The following is a 20,522-nucleotide window of genomic DNA, read 5'->3' as shown; positions in this document are numbered from 1 at the left end:
GTTATTTTCCACTAATGGGTAGGTGTTTTTGTGTGTGTTTATTTGAGAGAGAAAGAGGGAAGGGCAGAGTGAGAGGGAGAGAGAAACAATCCTAAACAGGTTCCATGTAGTCATTGCGGCCCTGCCACTGTAACTGACAAACCATGAGATCATGACCTGAGCCAAAACCAAGAGTTGGACCCTTAACCAACTGAGCCACCCAATGTGTCCCTCCACTAGTGGGTAGTTTTAATCATTTGTCTGATTTTAACAATGAAAATAAATGTTTTCATGCTATGGAATTCTATTCAACAATAAAAAAAGGAATAAGTTAATATATAAGTCAGCATGGATATACCTCAAAACATCATGCTAAGCAAAAGGAAAACACAATACTACGTTCTGTGTGATTCCATTTATCCGAAATTATAGAAAAGGCTAAACTATAGTGACAGATGAGATGGTCATTGCCTGGGGTGGGAGTCAGGCAAGGGAAAGGAATTGACTGCAGAGGGGCACAAGGAAATGTTTTAGGATGAGGATGCTGTTCTATCTTGATTATGATGTGGTTGCATGATTTGTTACACAAATTCATCAAATTGTAAACTTAAAATTTTATTTTATATAAATAATGCCTTAGTAAAATTAACGTAAAAATTAAAATATTTCAAGACCCTCAAGAAATCATTTTTTTAGGGGCGCCTGGGTGGTTCAGTCAGTTAAGCATCTGACTTTGGCTCAGTCATGATCTCATGGTTTGTGAGTCTGACCCCTGCATTGGGCTCTGTGCTGACCACTTGTGACCGCTCAGAGCCTGGAGCCTACTTCAGATTCTGTGTTTCTCTGCCCCTTCCCTGCTCATGCTCTGTCTCTTTCTCTGTCTCTCAAAAACATTAAAATAAGTTTTTATATCAAAATTATTGTGAAAGAAAAACTTTTCCATACATGTATTTTTTTAATGTTTATTTTTGAGAAAGAGAGAGAGAGCGCGCATGTACACACACACATGAGCTGGGGAGGGGCAAAGAAAGAGCGAGAATTCCAAGCAGGCTTCGCACCTTCAGTGCAGAGCCCAATGCAGGGCTCAGACTCATGAATCATGAGATCATGACCTGAGCCAAAACCTAGAGTCGGACACTTAACCAGCTGAGCCACCCAGGCACCCCCCAACGTATACTTTTTAAAGCACATTTATACATGTATACAAACTTTAGATCCATGGAATGATACATTCACCATGTATTAATTGGTTGTTACTCTAGTCTGTGTATTCATCATTTAACTAACATGATTGAGTACCCACTCTATGCTAGATGCAAGGGATTCTGTGGTAACTCAATAGAAAATCCCTCATGGAGAATAGAGATAAACATTAAATAAATTTTTCCACAAATAACTATATGGTTACAGTATGACAGGTAGTTTGAGGGTAAAAAAAACATGTGACGACAGCATCAAAGGAATTTACATTTACCATTAAAATGATACTTGGTGGTGTTTTTATTAAAGACAGAATATGAAGCTTGGAATGAACTGTGAGTGATTTCATAGCATTTCTCCTATATTCTTAATATTCCTTATTTCTGTTTTTACATTTACTTCTTTTCCAAATGTTCATGAAAATGAAGACTTATAATTTTTGTGTTTTTTAGTCAATTGATACTTACGAATACTTCTCATATGCTTAAAACATATAAGGTAGTCTGAATTAAGTGTAAGATATGTATGGCTCATATTGCCAAGAACTTTTGGAAAGACTTCATGAAAAATACAGAAATCTGAATTAGACTTTAATGCTGGATTGAATTTATATATGAGGAGGGAGAAAAAGTGGACATTTCATATGCTTATTTTCTTGATTCCTTTTTTCTTTGTAACTCTTTCTACTCAGGCTTCTTTGCTGTCATAACCTCCTCTTTTTCCCTCACATTTGTTTTGGAACTTGGCTCTCTCTCTTTTTTTTTTTTTTTTAAGTTTTTATTTATTTTGAGAGAGAGAGAGAGCACGAGCCTGTGAGTGGAGCAGGGGGGAGAGAGGGAAAGAATGAATCCCAAGCAGGCTCCTTGCTATCAGCACAGATCCTGACTTGGGGCTCCATCTCTCAGACTGTGAGACCATGACCTGAGCCAAAATCAAGAGTCAGGTGCTTAACCCAGTGAGCCACCTAGGTACCCCAGAACTTGGCCCTCTTCTCCCTTCATTTGGTAATCAAAAATCATGTTTATTTAAGTGATTTCCTCATTTACATTTCTGGTCCTCTGATTCTTCTCTTGAGTTCCAGGACCATGTTTCCCCATAACCTGTGCATCCCCCAGAGCACCTCAAACTGAACATAACCAAAATAGAAAAAAATCCATTTTTCCATTTGAATTGTCCTTTTGTTGCAAGTATTTTAAGTATAAGGAGGTTGCTGTCTTCTCAGTCACTTAGACTGGAAATATTCAAGTCATTTCAGCCTGTGTCTCTAATGTGCACATCTAAGCAGTCTCTGTCCATTCTGCTTCAGAAATGTTTATTGTAATAGGGTATATAGCAAAAAGCAATCTGATTAATGTAGTTTTTTTTGCCTTCTGAAAGAATATAGAACGGTATTTTCCAGCATTAAAAAGGAAGGCCAACCTTCTGAGACAAAATGAAGTACAGAGAAAAGCAGTTGCAGTTCTTAAGAGACCTAACCAGCTAAATAGAAAGTAAGTACTCAAATATGATGATAATATGTTATCCTAAGTAAATAAGGGTAGACTTCTTGCACTAAGCAACCAAATGAATGGATTTGTAGTGGTCATTTTCAAGATGGATATTTGGGATGTCTCTCTGAACATCCAATGTGGAGGCATTCAGTAATGGCTTTCTTATTGCTGAGACCCAGTATTACTGATGGTTTTAACAAATTGTAAACTTTAAAAAAAAAAAGCATTACTCTGCTTCTTTATCTCTGTTTACATACAGAATAAAATTACAAAAGGTGATTGTTTAGGTAAAAATACCTCCACCAGAATTATTCAAAATTGGGAATTCTGAAAGCTAAAATTGTTATTCAGTCTCAGTGATTCTTAATAGAACAATGTATTTGTGGAAAAAGCAAATTGTAAAAAATTCTGTGTGAATGCTTGTTAAGTTGAAAATATTATTATTATTATTTTTAAGTTATCTCTTCACCCAACATGGGGGCTTGCACTCAGGACCCCAAGATAAGAGTCGCATGCTCTACCTATGAGGCAGCCAGGTACCCCATAGCTGAGATTATGTTTATATTAAATGGAAGGCATAACAGAAACTCAAAAATTATGACCTATTGTTATGACATTCTGTTTTCTGTAAGAATAAAATGGGCAAAAGGAAGTTGATAAACTGGTAAGTTTCTATATTTTAGTTTCGAGTACCATTTATTCATCTTTTATAGAAGATAATTCAAAAAAAAACCTGAAAATGAAGTTTTTGTATAAATGGAACGGCTGGAATTGCAGGTTTACTTAACTATCATCCCTCTTTTCTTTTGGAAATCTGGTGTAGTACCTTTTGGGAAATGGGAAATTAGCAAATAAGAACTTGTCCATTATATGAGACATTAATGACCCATGTTAATTAGGCTAGCTAGGGAAATTTTGCATTTGAGTCTAAGATTGGAGGTAAGATTAGGCGATCTATTAAATATTTATAAGAAATAAATAACTAGATAAATACGAAAATTTGTTTTCTCATCTTTTACTGACTTCATATAGAAATTAGAAAGGGATTGGTGAAAGTCAAGTCAAACATAATTGAGAGTACATTGCTCTATGTGAAAGAATAAGATGGTAAGTTTCTATGTGATTCATGTTAACATAAAGGTTTCTGAGTGAAGATGGAAGAGAAAACCATAGAAGATGTTATTTTCAAGATTTTCTCTTGATTTTCAGTAGTTTGATTATGATTTGCTTAGGTGTGATTTTCTTTGTACTTATCCTGTAAATTTCTACGTACATGTTTTTCATCAATGCTGTTTAGGAAGTAGCACTAAAATTGTTATTTTTAATGTCTTCAGAAGAAATCTTCTGTTAGAATATTAGCGAGTGCAATATTTAGAAGATAATTAGAATTAACTAGGTTGTTATGTAGTATGCTACAGAAAGATATTTATAAATTGAATCACAGTAACTTTATGTAAATAAGGAAATAATTCAGAATCTTTATGTTTAGTGTACTTCAAATGTCTAGCCTATGAATTTAACTATTTTTGCTTATTTCTTCTCAGGATGTTTGAAAGTTGTTAAATGGCTTAGACTATTCATGATATATCTGTTTTTGTTGCAGAAATAGCATTCCGGCCAATTTTAGCAGGAGTGGAAATAAATTAAGTCATCAGAAAGATACTCGTCAGGCAACTTTTCTTTTCAGAAGAGGCCTAAAGGTATAAAAACCCCTTGGTGGTGGTTTCTTTTTACTCAAAGGATCTTGAACATCTACCTTTAGTGGTAATCCTCAATCATAGGCATAGCCCATGGTTGAGGTAAGGGTTGGGTTTGGGATATGGAGAACGTGACATCAGATTAGTTCTTTTTGTTACTTATTTTTTCTATTCTCCCTTTTGTTGTCATCAGTAGCAGCATCTTACAAGCTTAACATGTTATTTAGGAATAAATATGTTTTACCACTTGTTCTGATATAGGAACCTCAACAGAGGTATTGCCAGAATAGGCACATGCCTCTCTTGCATTCACACACACATCATACTGGGTTATAAAGTTACAGAGCAGGGCTGCTTTTTAGATTCAAACCCTCTGCTTTCTTTGGGACCTACTACTTTTTTTTTCCCTTCAGGTTCAGGCCCAGTTGAACACAGAACAACTGCTAGACGATGTAGTAGCAAAGAGAACTCGTCAGTAAGTTTCAATTTGTTTTTCAAGATGTCCTTTCAAAACTCCCAGAATACTAGCAACCCCGATTACTGTGTGCCCCAGTCCAGAAGAAATTAAATGAGACCCCCAGAGTATATTAACCATTGTGCCTGAAAAAAATAAATCCATTTTTTCCCCCAAAAAGCCTTTTGCATTTTCACATGTCATGTTAATGAGTTTTAGCACCAAATACATCCCTTTATTTAAAAAAAAAAAAAGATAATGGAGTATTCCATTTTAATGAAACAGCTCTTTATTTTCTGTAACTGCTTTTCTATAAATGAACCTATTCAGGGAATAAATAGAAAATCCAATAGAGCTTTTAGAAAACTTGTGAACCCTTTAAAAACAATAGGATATTTTTCCTTTTCACATATTCTTTTCTTCTCCTTACCCCATAAAGATTTTTTGAAAATATTTTTTTGTCTGTTAGAATTGCACTTCTGATGTGTGAGTTGTAACATTCTAATTCCATCAATATGATCAGTTTTCAAGATTAAACTATTTAAAACTATGACTACTTTTTGGAAAACAAAATGTGTAAAACATGGTATTGGTCCAGATATGCCAGCTAAAGTTGGGCATGATTTTGAGCAGAGTGTAAGAAAAAAAAGTATTTGAACTTGATGTTGACAGTATTCTTTTGCACAGGAGTCATGACATTGGAAACCATGAGGAAAGAAATGATAAGCCATTTGCTTCTCCAGTGAACAATGTTTACATAATTATAATAATATAAGTGCTGTTTGTCTTGAACTTTGAGAATCTATAGGGAAAAAACCCCACAAAATCCTTAATTTGGTAACAGAATATAGTGAAAATGTCAGATTTTGAGTAACATGAATGTACAAGTAGAGCTGACAAAAATGGGAGGTACAAAGTGGGAGAAGAGATGGAAAGAAGAATTAGAGGTACTACTCTCCTTTCATACAAAGTCGAGAGGAAATGGTGTCTCTGAAAGAAAGAAGGAGATTTAAGAGACTGAAAGATTTATATTTAAAGTTATAATGGAAGTAAAATAGTGATATAGCTATCAAAATGTTTAGAAGGAGGTAGGGAATCTAGAGTATAGTGTGATGAGCTAAAACCTTATCATAGCAAAATATTGTTACATATGCGTCTTGTATAGTCAACTGGAGGTAACTAGCAAGCAGTAAGAACAAGGTTAAAAGTGCTGCCATTGGGGAGCAGGAAAGTTCTGCCTCTGGGGAGCAGAGGGGGCACAAAATACTGGAGACTGTTACTTTTCATTAGCAGCCTTTCTGTACTAATTTAATTTATTTTAAGGTATGTGTATTTGTTACACTGAAAAAATACTTAATAGATTCAAGTGTAGGAACTGGTTCCTACACTCAACATGCTGATTAATTATATCATGGTGGAGCTTAGTAATTTTTAAAAGCTAAGAAAATATGATGGTTACTTTAAAATGTATGTTTTTATGTGGAGTACGTGATAGGATTTATAAACTTCCATTTTAATGAAGTTTTTGGTTTTTTGAAACTAGATGGCGGACTTCCACCACAAATGGAGGAATTTTGACTGTCTCCATTGACAATCCTGGAGCAGTGCAGTGCCCAGCGTAAGTCCTTTTTTTATTGTCAGAAATTATAACCTCTCAGTATATAAGGTAATAGAAGAGCACTGGACTTCTGCTCATGATGTCCAAGTTAAGATAAACTGAGACAAAGATAAGAGTAATACTTGTGGTACAAAGTGGAAATACTATAGTATAAAGTTAAAGGTAAAAGCTGTCTTGATTCCTGGTTCTATACCCCCAAAGTAGACACTTTTAACAATTTCATATTTTTATTAAATTGGTGCGTATACAATAAGTATTTTATACATTTATTTTTTATGTATAATAACAAATGAGGGAATGCTATACATACTTGCTCCTTTCTCCTCCACCTCCTAATACAGTTTGGACATCTTTACTTGTAGGTACATACAGATCTACCTTCTTTTTAAAGGCTTCATAGGGGCGCCTGGATGGCGCAGTCGGTTAAGCGTCCGACTTCAGCCAGGTCACGATCTCGCGGTCCGTGAGTTCGAGCCCCGCGTCAGGCTCTGGGCTGATGGCTCGGAGCCTGGAGCCTGTTTCCGATTCTGTGTCTCCCTCTCTCTCTGCCCCTCCCCCGTTCATGCTCTGTCTCTCTCTGTCCCAAAAATAAATAAAAAACGTTGAAAAAAAAAAAAAAAAAAAATAAAGGCTTCATAGTGTGTTCTTTTATCTGGATGACCTTAATTTAGTTAACCATTCCCTTATGTTTATTGCATTATAAACTTTATAGGTTTTTGGAGTTTTTGATCTCTCCAGCTATTTTAATAAATGAAATGAAAAAAACATAGGATGAGTCTCTTAAGACTTCAGAGGTTGCTTCATTTTAGAAGATCAAGACTTGGAAGTCACCAGTCATTCCAAATTATTGAAAACATTTAATTCTACTTAAAGAAGTATTCTGTGAGTGATTATAAATTTTAGTCTCCAGATGAGTCAGTCAAGAACCAGGTACATCAGTACCCCCTTGTCTGTGATTTCACTTTCCACGGTTTCAGTTACCTAGTCAGCCATGGTCTGAAAACAGATGGTCCTCCTTCTGACATATTGTCAGAAGGTCAGTAGTAGCCTGACAGTACTTCACAATGCCTACATCATTCACCTCACTTTGTCTCATCATATAGGTATTTTATCATCTCACATCATCACAAGAAGGATGAGTACAAAAACATATTTTGAGAGAGGGCGGGAGAGAGACCACATTCACATAACTTTTATTACAGTATATTGTCGTAATTGTTCTATTTTACAATTAGTTATTGTTAACTAATAACTCATACTGTGCCTAATTCTTAAAAATTAAACTTTATCATAGGTATGTATGTATTGGAAAAAAGATATAGTATGTGTAGGGTTCAGTACTCTATGCAGCTTCAGGCATCCACTGGCAGGTGAGGGGCATTCTTGGAACAACATAAACCCCATGGGTAAGAGGAGACTATTGTACTTTTTTGAGAACACAAAATAGCCTTAATACATGGAACATGTGTACAAGTCAAGATGTCTTAGGTACCAAATGATTTGTTTTTCTTCTTTTGATTATTAAGCTTGTCTGATTTCATTTTAATTTTTTTCCAATAGAACTCAGAAACCACGATTAACTCGTACTGCTGTACCCTCATTCTTGACAAAACGGGAGCAATCTGATGTAAAGAAAGTTCCTAAAGGTGTCCCCCTACAATTTGACATAAATAGTGTTGGAAAACAGGTAATTTTTTTTCTGTGTTTCTTTGTGCCATTCATTGAGAATATTTTAATTAATAAAATATGTAATGAATTAAACAGGGTATCTTAAGTCTCCTCAACCTTAGGAAACCACTGAACAATCTACTTTGTTTCTATAGAGAAGCCTATTTGGGGATTCATATGAATGGAAACATACAATATGTGATCTTTTGTGACTGGCTTCTTTCACTTAGCATAGTGTTTTTAAGGTTCATCTATAGTGTATCGTCTTTTTATTGCTGAATAATGTTCCATCAATGGATATACCATATTTTATTTATTCAGTTATCAGTTGATAGACATTTGGGCTGTTTCCATTCTTTGGTTATTGTGAATAAGGTTCTTCTGCACATTGATGTACATGTTTTTTGTGTGAGTATATGTTTCCATTTCCCTGGGTAAATATGTACAAGTGGAATTGGTAGGTCATATTCATAACTATATGTTTAACCTCTTGAGGAAGGGCCAAACTTGTTTTCCAAAGTGGCTGCACTGTTTACATTCCTTCCAGCATGTATAAAGAGTTATAAATTTCTCAACATCCTCATCTACACTTGTTACTATCGGTCATTTGATCGTAGCCATCCAAGTGCTTGTGAAGTGGTATATATCTCACTGTGGAATAGATTTGACATTTTTTATATTGACTTTGTGTCTTGTGATCTTGCTAAAATTAACTTCACTATTTTTAGTAATTTTGTAGATTCCTTAAGATTTTCTGTGTAAACAGTCATGTCATTCTCCATATCCCTTACCAATCCTTAAACCTTTTCTTTTTCTTCTTTATTATGATGGCTAGAACCTTCAGTACGATGTTGAATAGAAATAATGAGAACATGGTATGCTTGCCTTATTCCCAAGCATGAGGAGAAAGCATTAAATGTTTCATCTTTTAGTATGATTTTAGCAATGGGTTTTTAGTAGATTTACAGGTTGAGGGAGTTCCTTTTATTCATATGCTGAGAGTTTTTATCATGAATGGATGTTGGATTTTGTTAAATCCTTTTTGTGTATCCATTGATGTAAAAATATGTGGAATTGAAAATATGAAGTATGGATAGAAATCTGACCAAATTTGTTTTGCTTCTTTTTATTTCATTTTGTCATGGTTACTCTTCTTTCATAAATGGTAAAATATAATTTGGGTGTGCTTTCTTTGTTAATCAAAAACCAGATTTTGATTTGAATTGGTTTGAACTTCTGTGATGAACTCCCAGAAATCCAAAAACTTCTAGAAATTCAAGAAAGTTTGTTTCAAATATTCACAAGTGTCAGTAACTCTTATGTTTATCAGTGACATCACTAGATTTTGTGGCAGTGTTTGTAGAGCCTAAAAATAATTGAGAGAAAATCTTGGATGTATGACTTGTGGGCATTATAGCAATGTGTTTTATGTAGTACATAATGTAGGTATTTAGAATGGTTTAGAAGATAGAGAATGTGAGTCAGACTACCTGGTTTAAATTCTGGAGCTGCAAGTAGGCAAGTTAACTAACTTCTTTAAACTTCACTCAATTCACCTAATTCATATGGTTTTTATTAGAGTTAAATGAGTTTGAATGCATAAATATTCAGGAAATGTTAGCTGTTGTTACCTTGAATTACCATTATGATCACATTATTGTTCTAAGCAAACATGGCCAACAGTCAAGTTGTTAATTGTTTTGTTTTGTTTTGTTTTCTCTAGACAGGGATGACTTTGAATGAGCGATTTGGGATCCTGAAGGAACAAAGAGCCACTCTCACGTTCAACAAAGGAGGAAGCCGCTTTGTAACCGTGGGATAGATCCCAAGTCAAAGGGACTTTTGAGTGATGACTCTGTTTTAAAAGTTGAATTGCTTGAAGAGTTCATCACAGAAATTGAAGAAACTTTATTTCAAAATATTCACAAGGCTAAATAACTCTTATTTTTATTTTTGAAGTTTTTTTTTTTTAAACATGTATAAATAATGCCCTGAAAGAATAACAGGGAATATACCTATCTGTTCTTGAGATTTCATGGTTGGCCCAGACAGAACAATTCTCTGTTTGACTTCTTTGGTCCGTCATGCAGCAGAAAGAAGACAGAAAAATAGAAACTGATTTATTTTTATTATAGTGGTATTTAGGATCTCATTGCTTTTCCCATTTTTTATTTGCCATGGTAAATCTTGGTCTTCAGAAATATGAGTAGGTCCCTTTGTTGCTGTCACCTGTCCTTTAATAGTATTGATGTAATAAGTGCAGTTGACTTTTCTTCATTAGAGATATTAAAAAAAAAATTAGAATTCCAGTTTTGAGTTTTAAGATTTGTGGGAATATCTGGAATTTGATTCATTTTTGAGATGTCCTTAGGTTAATTCTCCAGAGTTATAAATCTTTAATATCGAACTTTTAACCAGAAATGTGACTTTAGGCATTAGTCTCTGTTTAAAATGTTGATGTTTAAAACTATAAATGTGTGTTTACAAAATTATCTGATAGAGCCTTGGAAGAGAAGGTCCAATGTAAAAACCTAACAGTTGTGTTTGGTAAATGAAGAAAGCCGGAGAGGAAGTAGCAGGTTGAGGTGAAACACTTTAAAACCCAGGACATAGGTGTACTGTGTGGATTTAGTGTAGGCTTGAATCTAGTGTCCACGAAGAATTCTTCAAATGATATTTAGAAGAATTATAATTATCAAGGTGGATTGAGTTCCTTAGATATTTTGATGATAAAATCAATAGCCATAAAGTCCTAGACTTCTTATTCAAAAGTTAAATTTTATAAGCTTTTTAAGCTTGTTAATTAAACAGTATAAAGCTTCAGAATAAAAAATATACTTGTATATGCCATAAAGACAAAATGGTAATTGAGTTACATTGTAATCTTGGTTTATACCTTTCTTGTATAAAGTTCAGGCATTTATAGTCAGGGTATTTTTTTTTTTCCTCCCACACTCTGGAGGAATTAATCTGTTGTGCCAAGCTAGTGCTGAAAGTCTTCAGATGGTTATATACTATAAGTTACAGTATAATGCCAAAATGCAGCAAAATATTCCAACTACAAGTTCAATCATTTTGAAGTTTAACCTTTTGGTTTGCTATAATGTTGAAACCTCTAAGTAGGTGTTAGTTTCCCTAGAGTGTATTGGTGTTAATTTTTCCTGTAAAACAAAACAAAACATAACATTAAGTTATCACTCTTGCCTGCCTTGTATTGTATATTAGACTTCATTGTTTTCTCTCATGCTCCTTGAGTTACTTGGTTTATGTTAGCCACGGAAAAGTATCAATAGTTTCATGCTTATACCAAAGAATTAAATCTGATCCTTAATATCTGGTATTTTGCCAGTAAGTCTACTGATAAGGGATTATTGGAAGCCAGTCACACAATTTGAAAATAAGCTCTAGTCTCCTTAGGCCAAGGACTCATTGCAAAACATTTTTGCAAGTACAAATGCTTAGATTTCATCTGTGAACAGTACATTTTATTTTAGACTGGTTTAGAATTACTGGTAGATTATTTTAAAGCAAAAGAGAAACAACTGAGCACAAATTTGCTGTCTTTAGAACAGTTTGAAAATATGGTATAAAGAAGTTTTCATTTTTTTTATTTTAAATATTGTACAGAGCTATTATTAATGCCATTTTTCTCGAAAACCTTAAAAATTGCCCCAAATATTGACGTTAACTGCATCAAACAACAAAGTGTCTTTGGTATATTAAACATTTGCTCTTCATACATCTCTAATTTCATTTTCTTTTTAAATATAAAATTTTGCCTTTGTTACAACTAAATTAAAATTCTTGAGTGCTAACATGCTGTGTATAAACAGAAGAATATGCTTTGTTGGAAGAAAATTTCCTTTCTTGGAATGTGGTTGTGGTCATCCTTTTTCAGTTCTTAAATTTTTTTTTTAAACAGGATACAACTTAAAATTTCCTTTGCATCAAGGTGTATGCAAAACATTGATGCAGTGCATCACAAAAATAAGTTTGTATTTAACGAGGAGATGCTTTACACTGTACTTTTTGGTGTTTTTTGGAAAAGTTACAAATTTAGATCTATTCTGAAGCTGTTCATTTTTAACAAATAAAATGTTACAGGTCTCACATTTATTCTTAGCTATAAAGATTGAGTTGTGGTTTTTAGATTGTTCTATGTTACAGAGAACTTTGTAGTGATTTATAATTTTTAGGGTTTGAAAAACTACCTAACCAATTAAATTGGTAAATCAGTCTACACTCATATTCTAACTGCCTTTTGACCATTTCATTCATGAGCTCCAACCAAGAAGTAAGTAGCCAGCAGGATTTAAAGACTCATTACTTAGAGTGCAGAATTTCAAGCTAGATGTGCCCTTCAAGATCATCCATTTCAATTCCTTTCTATGTTTTATTTAAGTGAGGCTCAGCTTTTCAAGACTTGTATGTGTCAATGTCACTTTTTGAGCTCAGGTCTTTTAATTCTCAGTTTAATTTAATTCTCATAATAAACTGCTTCTGTGAATTGAACACCCACAGAGAGTAGTGGAATGATGTTTGGCTTGTCCGATATCTGAGAAGTGGTAATTGCAATGCTTTTAGCATTTGTAATTTTTAGTATGGCAAGTAAATCTACTCTACCAGTGATAATTATTGAGACTTCATTACTTTTGTATTCAAGTTATATAGACCTCTTAGAAAAGGTCAGTGTTCCTGATTGCACATTATGTATTTTTTTCTAACAGGCATAGATTTCATAATTTTAATTATAAGCACATCATAAAATACTTCCAAAGTATGAACAAACTTACAAGCTTCATTGCCCACTGATTATTTTCTGTTAGAATAGATATGTATATCCCAGTTTGCTATCAGTGGCTTTATAATTCACACAGTATACACAGTGTCAGGATAATTTTAATTTTAATCACCCGGTGCTTCTCATGACAAGTGCATTCCTAAATCCCCATCACTTGTTTCACTCATCCCTCCACCCACATCCCCTCTGGTAACCATCAGTTCTCTGTAGTTAGGAGTCTGTTTCTTGATTTGTCTCTCTTTTTTCCCCTTAGCTCATTTGTTTTGTTTCTTAGTGTGTCAGGTAATTATTGTCCTGATTTCGATTTTCAATAAGAAAGTATGAGTGACAAAAAATAGCTGACTTTGCACTACAGAGAATGAATACCATACATTCTGAATACAGGTAGTATCAGGGCAGGAAATGATTCTTTTATTTCTGATTAGTATATTTTTGAACTTTCATCAGAATTATATGATTGTTTTATTGCTACTGTAAAAAAAACCCACGTGATTTAAGCTTCCTTTTAAAGCGAATTATTTTTATGTAGATCAATTTGGAGTTTATTCCCTTTTAAAAAATGATACCAACAGACCCCAGGCATTCACACTAAGAATTTTGGACTGTTGTCGGCCATTGTTAGGGAGTTAAAGATTTTCTTATAAATTATTGACTTCTGATGTCTTTTTTTCCCCCTCATTACGTTACTTCTATCAAATACAAAAAGCTTTTATTTTTGTATTAAAAAATTTTTTTTAACATTTATTTTTGAGACAGCATGAACAGGGGAGGGTCAGAGAAAGAGGGAGACACAGAATCTGAAACAGGCTCCAGGCTCTGAGCTGTCAGCACAGAGCCCGACACGGGGCTCGAACCCAAGGACCGCGAGATCATGACCTGAGCTGAAGTCGGACACTTAACCGACTGAGCCACTCAGGTGCCCCCAAAAAGCTGTTGAAACAAGGAAATGTGTGATACCATCCTGGAGCTGAAATTCATTGTGTTGTATTTCAGAAGAGGTTTACTGATGTTTAAAGATGAATAGGAAACTTTCCATAGTGTGTAGATACCTAATTTCTACTTCTATTTCCACTTTCCTTTAATGAGAAGAAAATCATATTGTCTGCTTATTAAAGGAATCTGGGAAGGAACAAACATTTATTGAATATATTTAGCAAGCTAGTTTCTATGCTTTACATTTGAAGAGCATAGGATTAGTCAAGATTTTAATCCCATTGCTTTGAGTTCATAAAAAATGGAGTCTTAAAGGAGTGACCATAACATATTTCTAGCAAGTAGATGAAGGGGGAAAGGACTTTATTTCTGCATGAGGTAGTGAGATACAGAGCTGAAAATGAGATTTGAGTGAAAATTTTGCCCCTGGTATTCCTTCAGTGAGTTAACTTTCAGTTGTAAGATAGGAAGAAGCAAGGAACTTCTCTATATCAATTCCTAACATCAATAACCCTCACTACCAATTTTTTTCAGCTCCTGCTTCTAGACCACAGAGCAGTTATAGAATAAATTCTATGTCCTTATAGCCGTTTTGCTCATAGCTTTTTTGCACCTGTTTCTCATCATCTTTATTCATCGCTAGACACTTTGGTGAAATCCTCACAGTGATTCCATTTCCTTTATCTCATTCTCACAAGATGATCTTGTCACTTTTTTAATGGAGATAGAGTAGTATGAGAATTCCTTCATATTCTACCTTTGCAGATGAGAGCTCAAATCCCCTTAGAAGTCTTAAAATTAACTCCTTGATCTACCTTTTCTTACAGTCTCTCTTTACCTAGGACTTGTTCTCATTTATATATATTTCTCCTCATATCCATAGGCTTTTCTTTTGGACTTCAAATACTTATAATCTACCCTGTTCTCAGTAAATTTTTTTTTTCCTTTCCTCCCAGCTGTCTCTCTTGTATTAGTACATAACCTCTGCTGTATTAGTATATAATCCATCTTCTGTCTCTGCTTCCTATTAAGATACTCAGCTCTGGGGTATAGAAGAAAATTACAGAGTTTAACATATTAAGGACCCTAAAATCTAGTTGAATAGACAAGGTAAGATCAATCTATAAACTTGATCAGAAGTTCAGAGACCAGGATTAACATGTTATGTTGCAATTAATAATGAGATATGTGTGTAGGTAGATAGGAAGAATGAGGGTGTATTATGAAGAACTTGTTAGAAGAATTTAGTGTAAATGTGGAAGGTAATAGGTAAATTCAGGTGACATAATGGTGCATTTTATAAAGATATCTGGTAACAGTGTTAATATGGAATATATGATTATGCTTTTAGTCACTGTAGTTGAAATATTTCCTAAAAAAATGCAGAATGAGATCCTGCTCTCCTAAAATAGCTTAAAATCTTTCTTAAGAAGAGCAAAACAATTTTAGATCAGAATAACAAAAAAGCAGTTCATATATTGGGTAAATGTTTTTTGAGCTGGTAAATCACTTGCCATTGCAATGACCCATGCTCATAACAGACCTTGATACTGATAATTGGTCATGGAACTTGCTGCTGAGGAACCTAGAAGGTAAGAATTCATAGAACAACTCTGAGCAGCTGTTACTAATCAGCTTTGTTACTGAAATTAAACATTTTCACAGTCTCTTCCATGTAGGAGTTGGGGGAAGTGCTAATCAAAGTTTCGTAGAAGAGTTGGGCTTTGATGAATAGGCTTTTCAACCTTATTTTCTTTTGCTGTCTCATGAACTTTTTGGCTTGTGGCCTTAAATACACATGTACCATTATAAATCATACCTGGGTGTGTTCGTGCTGATACTCCTCTCACCTTCCTACTATTGCCTATTTCATAGTCTTTAAGATTTTTCCAAAATTTCATTCATCCATGATGCAGATCCTTTTCTTTGAATTCTGATAGATTAACCCAGCTCCCCCTACTCAGCCCTTTTTCTGTTGTCCTACTCTCTGATTGGTATGTTTGTCTGAATTCTATAATTAGATTGTAATCTAGGAAAAGAGCTCTAACAGTCTCTTCTATTTCCCACAAATACTAGTTGGTTCATTGTAGGGGAAATTTACATCAGTGTAGCAGCAATGGCTTAAATGTATAAAAGAAGAATATGCTGGAGACTGGTTACAATGTAGATGAGCCCTAATTGATTTAAAGTGAAGTGATAGTTTCCAGTTTTTCAATAATGATTTTGGGTTTTATCATTTCTTCCATTCTACCTCTAATTCTCACATTTAGATTATGGTCAGATCATTTTTCCCCCTCACTTTTGGTTCTAGACAAAAAATTTAGACTTTAATGCCGTTCATCCTGATTTGTTCAACAATAAAATCTCGCCTAAAGGACAAATACTATTTAAAATGTGTTTTTTGTTCAGAGCTATTTTGTAAAAGGGTGGCCCTAAACATTTATATACCCTTTCAATGAAGATTATGGAATTTGGGGGCCAGGTTGGCATTTATTTTCCTTTCCGAAAATAACAGTTAACAGCACGTCTCCATCTAGATCACTTGCTGTATAGAATGACAGAGTTGGGGAAACGTTTTACGTCGTATCCCAGGGTCCCCTCTTCTCACTGCCTAGGTTTCTGGTAGCAAGAATGGTAAACCTTAATTCAATGCTTAATCGAATCCTTCAGTATTGAAGGAGGAAGGCACTGAAGTTTTTGTGGGGAACACTGAAAGATATTTTTGTAGGGTCATTTTTGAAAATGGTACTGGGAGCCAGAGGAGGGGGTGCTCCAAGATTGTGAGTTCCTTTTTGATTTCCCTTCAAAACCTCGATGCAGGCGGAGGCAAGAGCCTGGATGTGCGGAGGGCCACTGCAGCCCTGCGCGTGAAGACAACCGTCCGGGGTCTGTTTGCCCCTTTCCCCGCCCACCCATCATTTCTGGCAGCGCATGCGCTGAGCCGTGTGCCGGAGAGTTGTCGGCTGGGAAATGGCGGCCGCAGGGTTGGTCGCTGTGGCCACGGCTGCAGAGTACTCTGGCCCTGTAGCGTCGGGAGGTAACCTCTCCGGTGTTAACTGCGGCCCAAGCTCCGGAGCAGGTACTGGTCCTGGCCCGGGTTCGTGGAGCCGCTCCCTCGATCGAGCGCTAGAGGAGGCGGCTGTGACCGGGGTGCTGAGCCTGAGCGGCCGGAAACTGAGGGAGTTTCCCCGGGGAGCGGCCAACCATGACCTGACGGACACCACCCGGGCGGGTGAGTGGGGCACGGGGCATCCCTGCTGACCATGGGCGCGGGACGCGGCGGGAGGCCGCTCCATCCGGTGGGAGGACTCGGGGCTAGTTACAGCCACCGGTCCCATAGCGCCTGGTTGGGACCGGACTAACGGGGAGAAGCCGACTGCCCGACCCACCCAGCAACCCCCCCCCCTCCCCCCGCCCCGGCCTGCGGGCCAGACCCCGAGCCAGGGGCGAGGCGGCAGACTGCAGCATCTCTCGGGGAAGGAGACTGTAGAGATAGACACAGAGTGTTTTACTCTGCTAGAAAATTAACTTAATGCCGCTGAAGTAGACCCTTGCCCCGCCCCGGTTTCTGCAGGCCCTTTCGGATTGGGGATGCCAAAGTGACTTTGCTAAGATTTGGGATTTGCTAAGATTGGGCTCTCTTAATATGTTCAGAGCATGGGCCACTGCGTTGTTGGGGAAGCATTGATGGGAGCACTGACGTTTCTTCAAGAGTTGTTTTTAATGTGAGCCCTAAGGCTGTAACTTTTCTTTCTGTACCTTTATCTATTTGGCTTACTAGAGCCAACCTTCAGACTCCCATTACTTTTCTCACGCCCTCCCTGAAAAGTTGAGGGAAGAAAAGATACATAGATTGCCTACCCCATCTGTATTAACGCTTTTCAAAAATGAACATTACTTCGCTTTATACATATTTTTGAACACAGGAAAGGTAATAAGCAATTGGATATTATTTGGTTTTCTCAGTTGTAGAGAACAATGTTTGGTGACCGAGGCGCTTAACATAATATGCTTTTCTTGTGTTTAAAATATAGCTTCCTTAGGGAGTAGATTAAAAACTGAGCCTATTCATGTTTTACACAAAGGAGGAAAAAAATCCCCTACACAGGTTCGTGTAGTATGATGTAGTTAGGTATTTTATTTTGATATAGTGTTTTTTTTGGCAATGAAAGAGTATGTAGTACTTTGTCTTATATTTATTCCATTTTATTTTATTTTAAAATCTTTGATTTGAAAATCTTCTATGTGCACTCATTAAAGGTTGATGGGTATTACATATGATTCACTCATGTTAGAAAAATAAACAGAACTGTTAAACTACTTTAAGAAACTTCTTTCCAGAGAAACTTTCACTCTAGTGTAAAATGGAAGAAATTAAATGTCTAATTATTTAATCTCTTTTGGAAACAGTTGTACTGAAGATATTTTGTATTTTTAGTGAATGTTATTAAAATTAAACTTTCTTGCTAAGGTAAATATGAACAGCCACTTCCCTTTTGCTTATGTTCTGATAGACAACATCCACAATTGTCGTTCATAACCCAGATTACCTGATTCTGTTCGGGAGATGGCTGTATGGCATATGATTGTTTCAGAGATGGGTAATGTGGCAATTTTATATTGGTGTGAGTCATTTCAGTATTACTCCATTAAACGCGAAGCTAAAGAACAAGTTGATTACAGCAGTTTATTTCATTCGTTATCTTACCTGCTTTTAAATAGTTCTAGGACCAACATGTTTTGCTTTTAAGAAATATTTTATTAACTGACAAAGAAAACCCAAAGGCATTTATGAAGAAAAAGAACCAATCCCAATAAATTTTTCCCTTACTGTGCTCTGAATTATTTTATTTTTTAAAGATTTTATTTCTTTTTTTTTTTTTTAATGTTTATTAATTTTGAGAAAGAGGGGAGGGACAGAGAGAGGGGAGGGACAGAGAGAATCCCAAGCAGGCTCTGTACTGTCAGTACAGAGCCCAAAGCTGGGCTCGATCCCACAAACTATGAGATCCTGACCTGAGTTGAAATCAAGAGTCAGACACTCAACCAACTGAGCCACTCAGGCACCCCTAAAGATTTTGTTTTTGGATAATCTCTACACCCAGTGTGGGGCTCAAACTCACAACCTCGAGATCAAGAGTCACACACTCTTCTGCTCTTCTGACTGAGCCACCAAGGCACCTGAGTTATTTTAAACAGATAATTTAATGCTGATATAATCATTTATTGAGTATACACTGTTTGCTATTCATTGTTAGGTGTTTTAAAATACATTGCCTTGTTAAATGCTCAAAACAACCAACCAATGGACTAAGCATTATTATCCCCACTTTACATGTGAAGAAGTACTCAGAATTTACAGATGAGGAATCACTCAGAGAAAGTCCCGTAATTAATATTGGTGGTAGAATTTCAGCCCAGGTCCATGGAACTCTTTTCTCTGTGCTATACGTCACAGCCTTCCTATGTACAGATAGATATTACTATTCCTGTGTTTGCAGATAGTGAAATCAAGATTTGGAGATACTAGATAATTTGCTCAAAGACCTGTAGCTAAAGGCCAGGGAAGGTAGTGTTAGCCAGGATTTGAGCCTAGTTTGAGATAACTCCAAACCCATAGCGTACCTATAGCTTAATGGATTCAGACACAACTTATGTTAACTAAAATGTTTTGTTAAGACTCTTTAAAATTTAAAGCCAGGAAAATTATTTGAATACCATGTGTGTGTGTGTGTGTGTGTGTGTGTGTGTGTGTGTCAAAGTTGCCATATAGCCTGTTCTCTCATAATGTATATGGACTGTATCTGGTAGAGCTGCTGTCCTTCAAGAGTTTATATTCTAAGAAACAGCATATATTTCCCATACTACGTATAATTTGACATGATTAGAATTAATTAGGAACATTTTCTTGAGGCTTTTCACTCTTATTTGTTTTAAAAGGTAGATTTTTAGGAAAAGGGAAATATTTATTAGGGAATAGGTAATTTGATCCAGTGGACAATGAAAATTTTAGAAGGAAATCACAGAAGACTTCTTGGGGCAGAAATGTTGGAAAGGATTTGGGTAGGCAAAAATGAGAAGGAAAACCAATTCCAGGCAGTGGTGGACAACATGCAAAAATTCCTAGAGTATATGGCACATCAGTTAATTTTGCCAGTCTATTATGCATTACCCTTTCATCTGATTTACAGTAATCCAATTTTCCTAGGAAATCACTCCTCTCAGTTTCATGGCTATCCCAGCCCAACACAAGGGTGTGCATGTGACTGACGCCAGACCTAGCCAGTCAATATCCTTCTGGTCACAGTGATTGCTCAGAGATGGGCACATTTTCCAGTGAGCACACATGACTGTTAATTCTGAATTTTTTATTGGAACTATTGAGAAAGAGGCATGATTTGGACCCTGGGGATTGCTGAGAGAATAGAATGTGAGCCTAGAGCTTACTAATAATTGGAAGGCAGAGCCAAAAGATGGAAAGAGTGAGACCAAGTTCTGATGACAGTGTTTGAACCTTTGGTTCAATAGCCAGGCCTTAAGATAGTGCTGTCCTTGGACAGCAAGTTAATAAATTCCCCTTTCTGCTTGATTTGAACAGAATTTTTTGTTACAAAATCAAGAGTCCTGACTAATACAGTGGGACTGCTTGTGATATTGTGGTCAGGCCAGTTTGGTCAGAATA

General features: G+C 35.9%; 2 protein-coding genes across 12 annotated transcripts in view; both read left to right on the top strand.

Moving 5' to 3' along the window:
- Window positions 1–12,222, top strand: part of FYTTD1 (forty-two-three domain containing 1) — a 42,350-nt gene extending 30,128 nt beyond the window's left edge. For all 3 annotated transcript variants that reach the window (XM_078453086.1, XM_060639718.2, XM_060639719.2), the window contains exons 4-9: window positions 2,557–2,669; window positions 4,273–4,369; window positions 4,780–4,841; window positions 6,364–6,438; window positions 7,999–8,125; window positions 9,830–12,222. In XM_078453086.1, the coding sequence (XP_078309212.1) occupies window positions 2,557–2,669; window positions 4,273–4,369; window positions 4,780–4,841; window positions 6,364–6,438; window positions 7,999–8,125; window positions 9,830–9,928 (573 nt within the window). In that variant the 3' untranslated portion in view covers window positions 9,929–12,222. The remainder of the gene's footprint in view (window positions 1–2,556; window positions 2,670–4,272; window positions 4,370–4,779; window positions 4,842–6,363; window positions 6,439–7,998; window positions 8,126–9,829) is intronic.
- Window positions 12,223–16,765: 4,543 nt separating this feature from the next.
- Window positions 16,766–20,522, top strand: part of LRCH3 (leucine rich repeats and calponin homology domain containing 3) — a 120,753-nt gene continuing 116,996 nt past the window's right edge. For 3 of the 9 annotated variants that reach the window (XM_060639700.3, XM_078453081.2, XM_060639698.2), the window contains exon 1: window positions 16,767–17,072. In XM_060639700.3, coding sequence (XP_060495683.1) covers window positions 16,811–17,072 — 262 coding nt within the window. In that variant the 5' untranslated portion in view covers window positions 16,767–16,810. Of the gene's footprint in view, window positions 17,073–20,522 lie in introns of all 9 variants that reach the window. The other 6 variants (XM_060639705.3, XM_060639703.3, XM_060639701.3 and 3 more) reach the window with 3 other exon arrangements.

This window comes from Panthera onca, chromosome C2 (assembly GCF_046562875.1).
Source record: "Panthera onca isolate mPanOnc1 chromosome C2, mPanOnc1 haplotype 2, whole genome shotgun sequence".
NCBI lineage: Eukaryota > Metazoa > Chordata > Mammalia > Carnivora > Felidae > Panthera > Panthera onca.
This window is presented reverse-complemented; position numbering and strand designations above follow the sequence as displayed.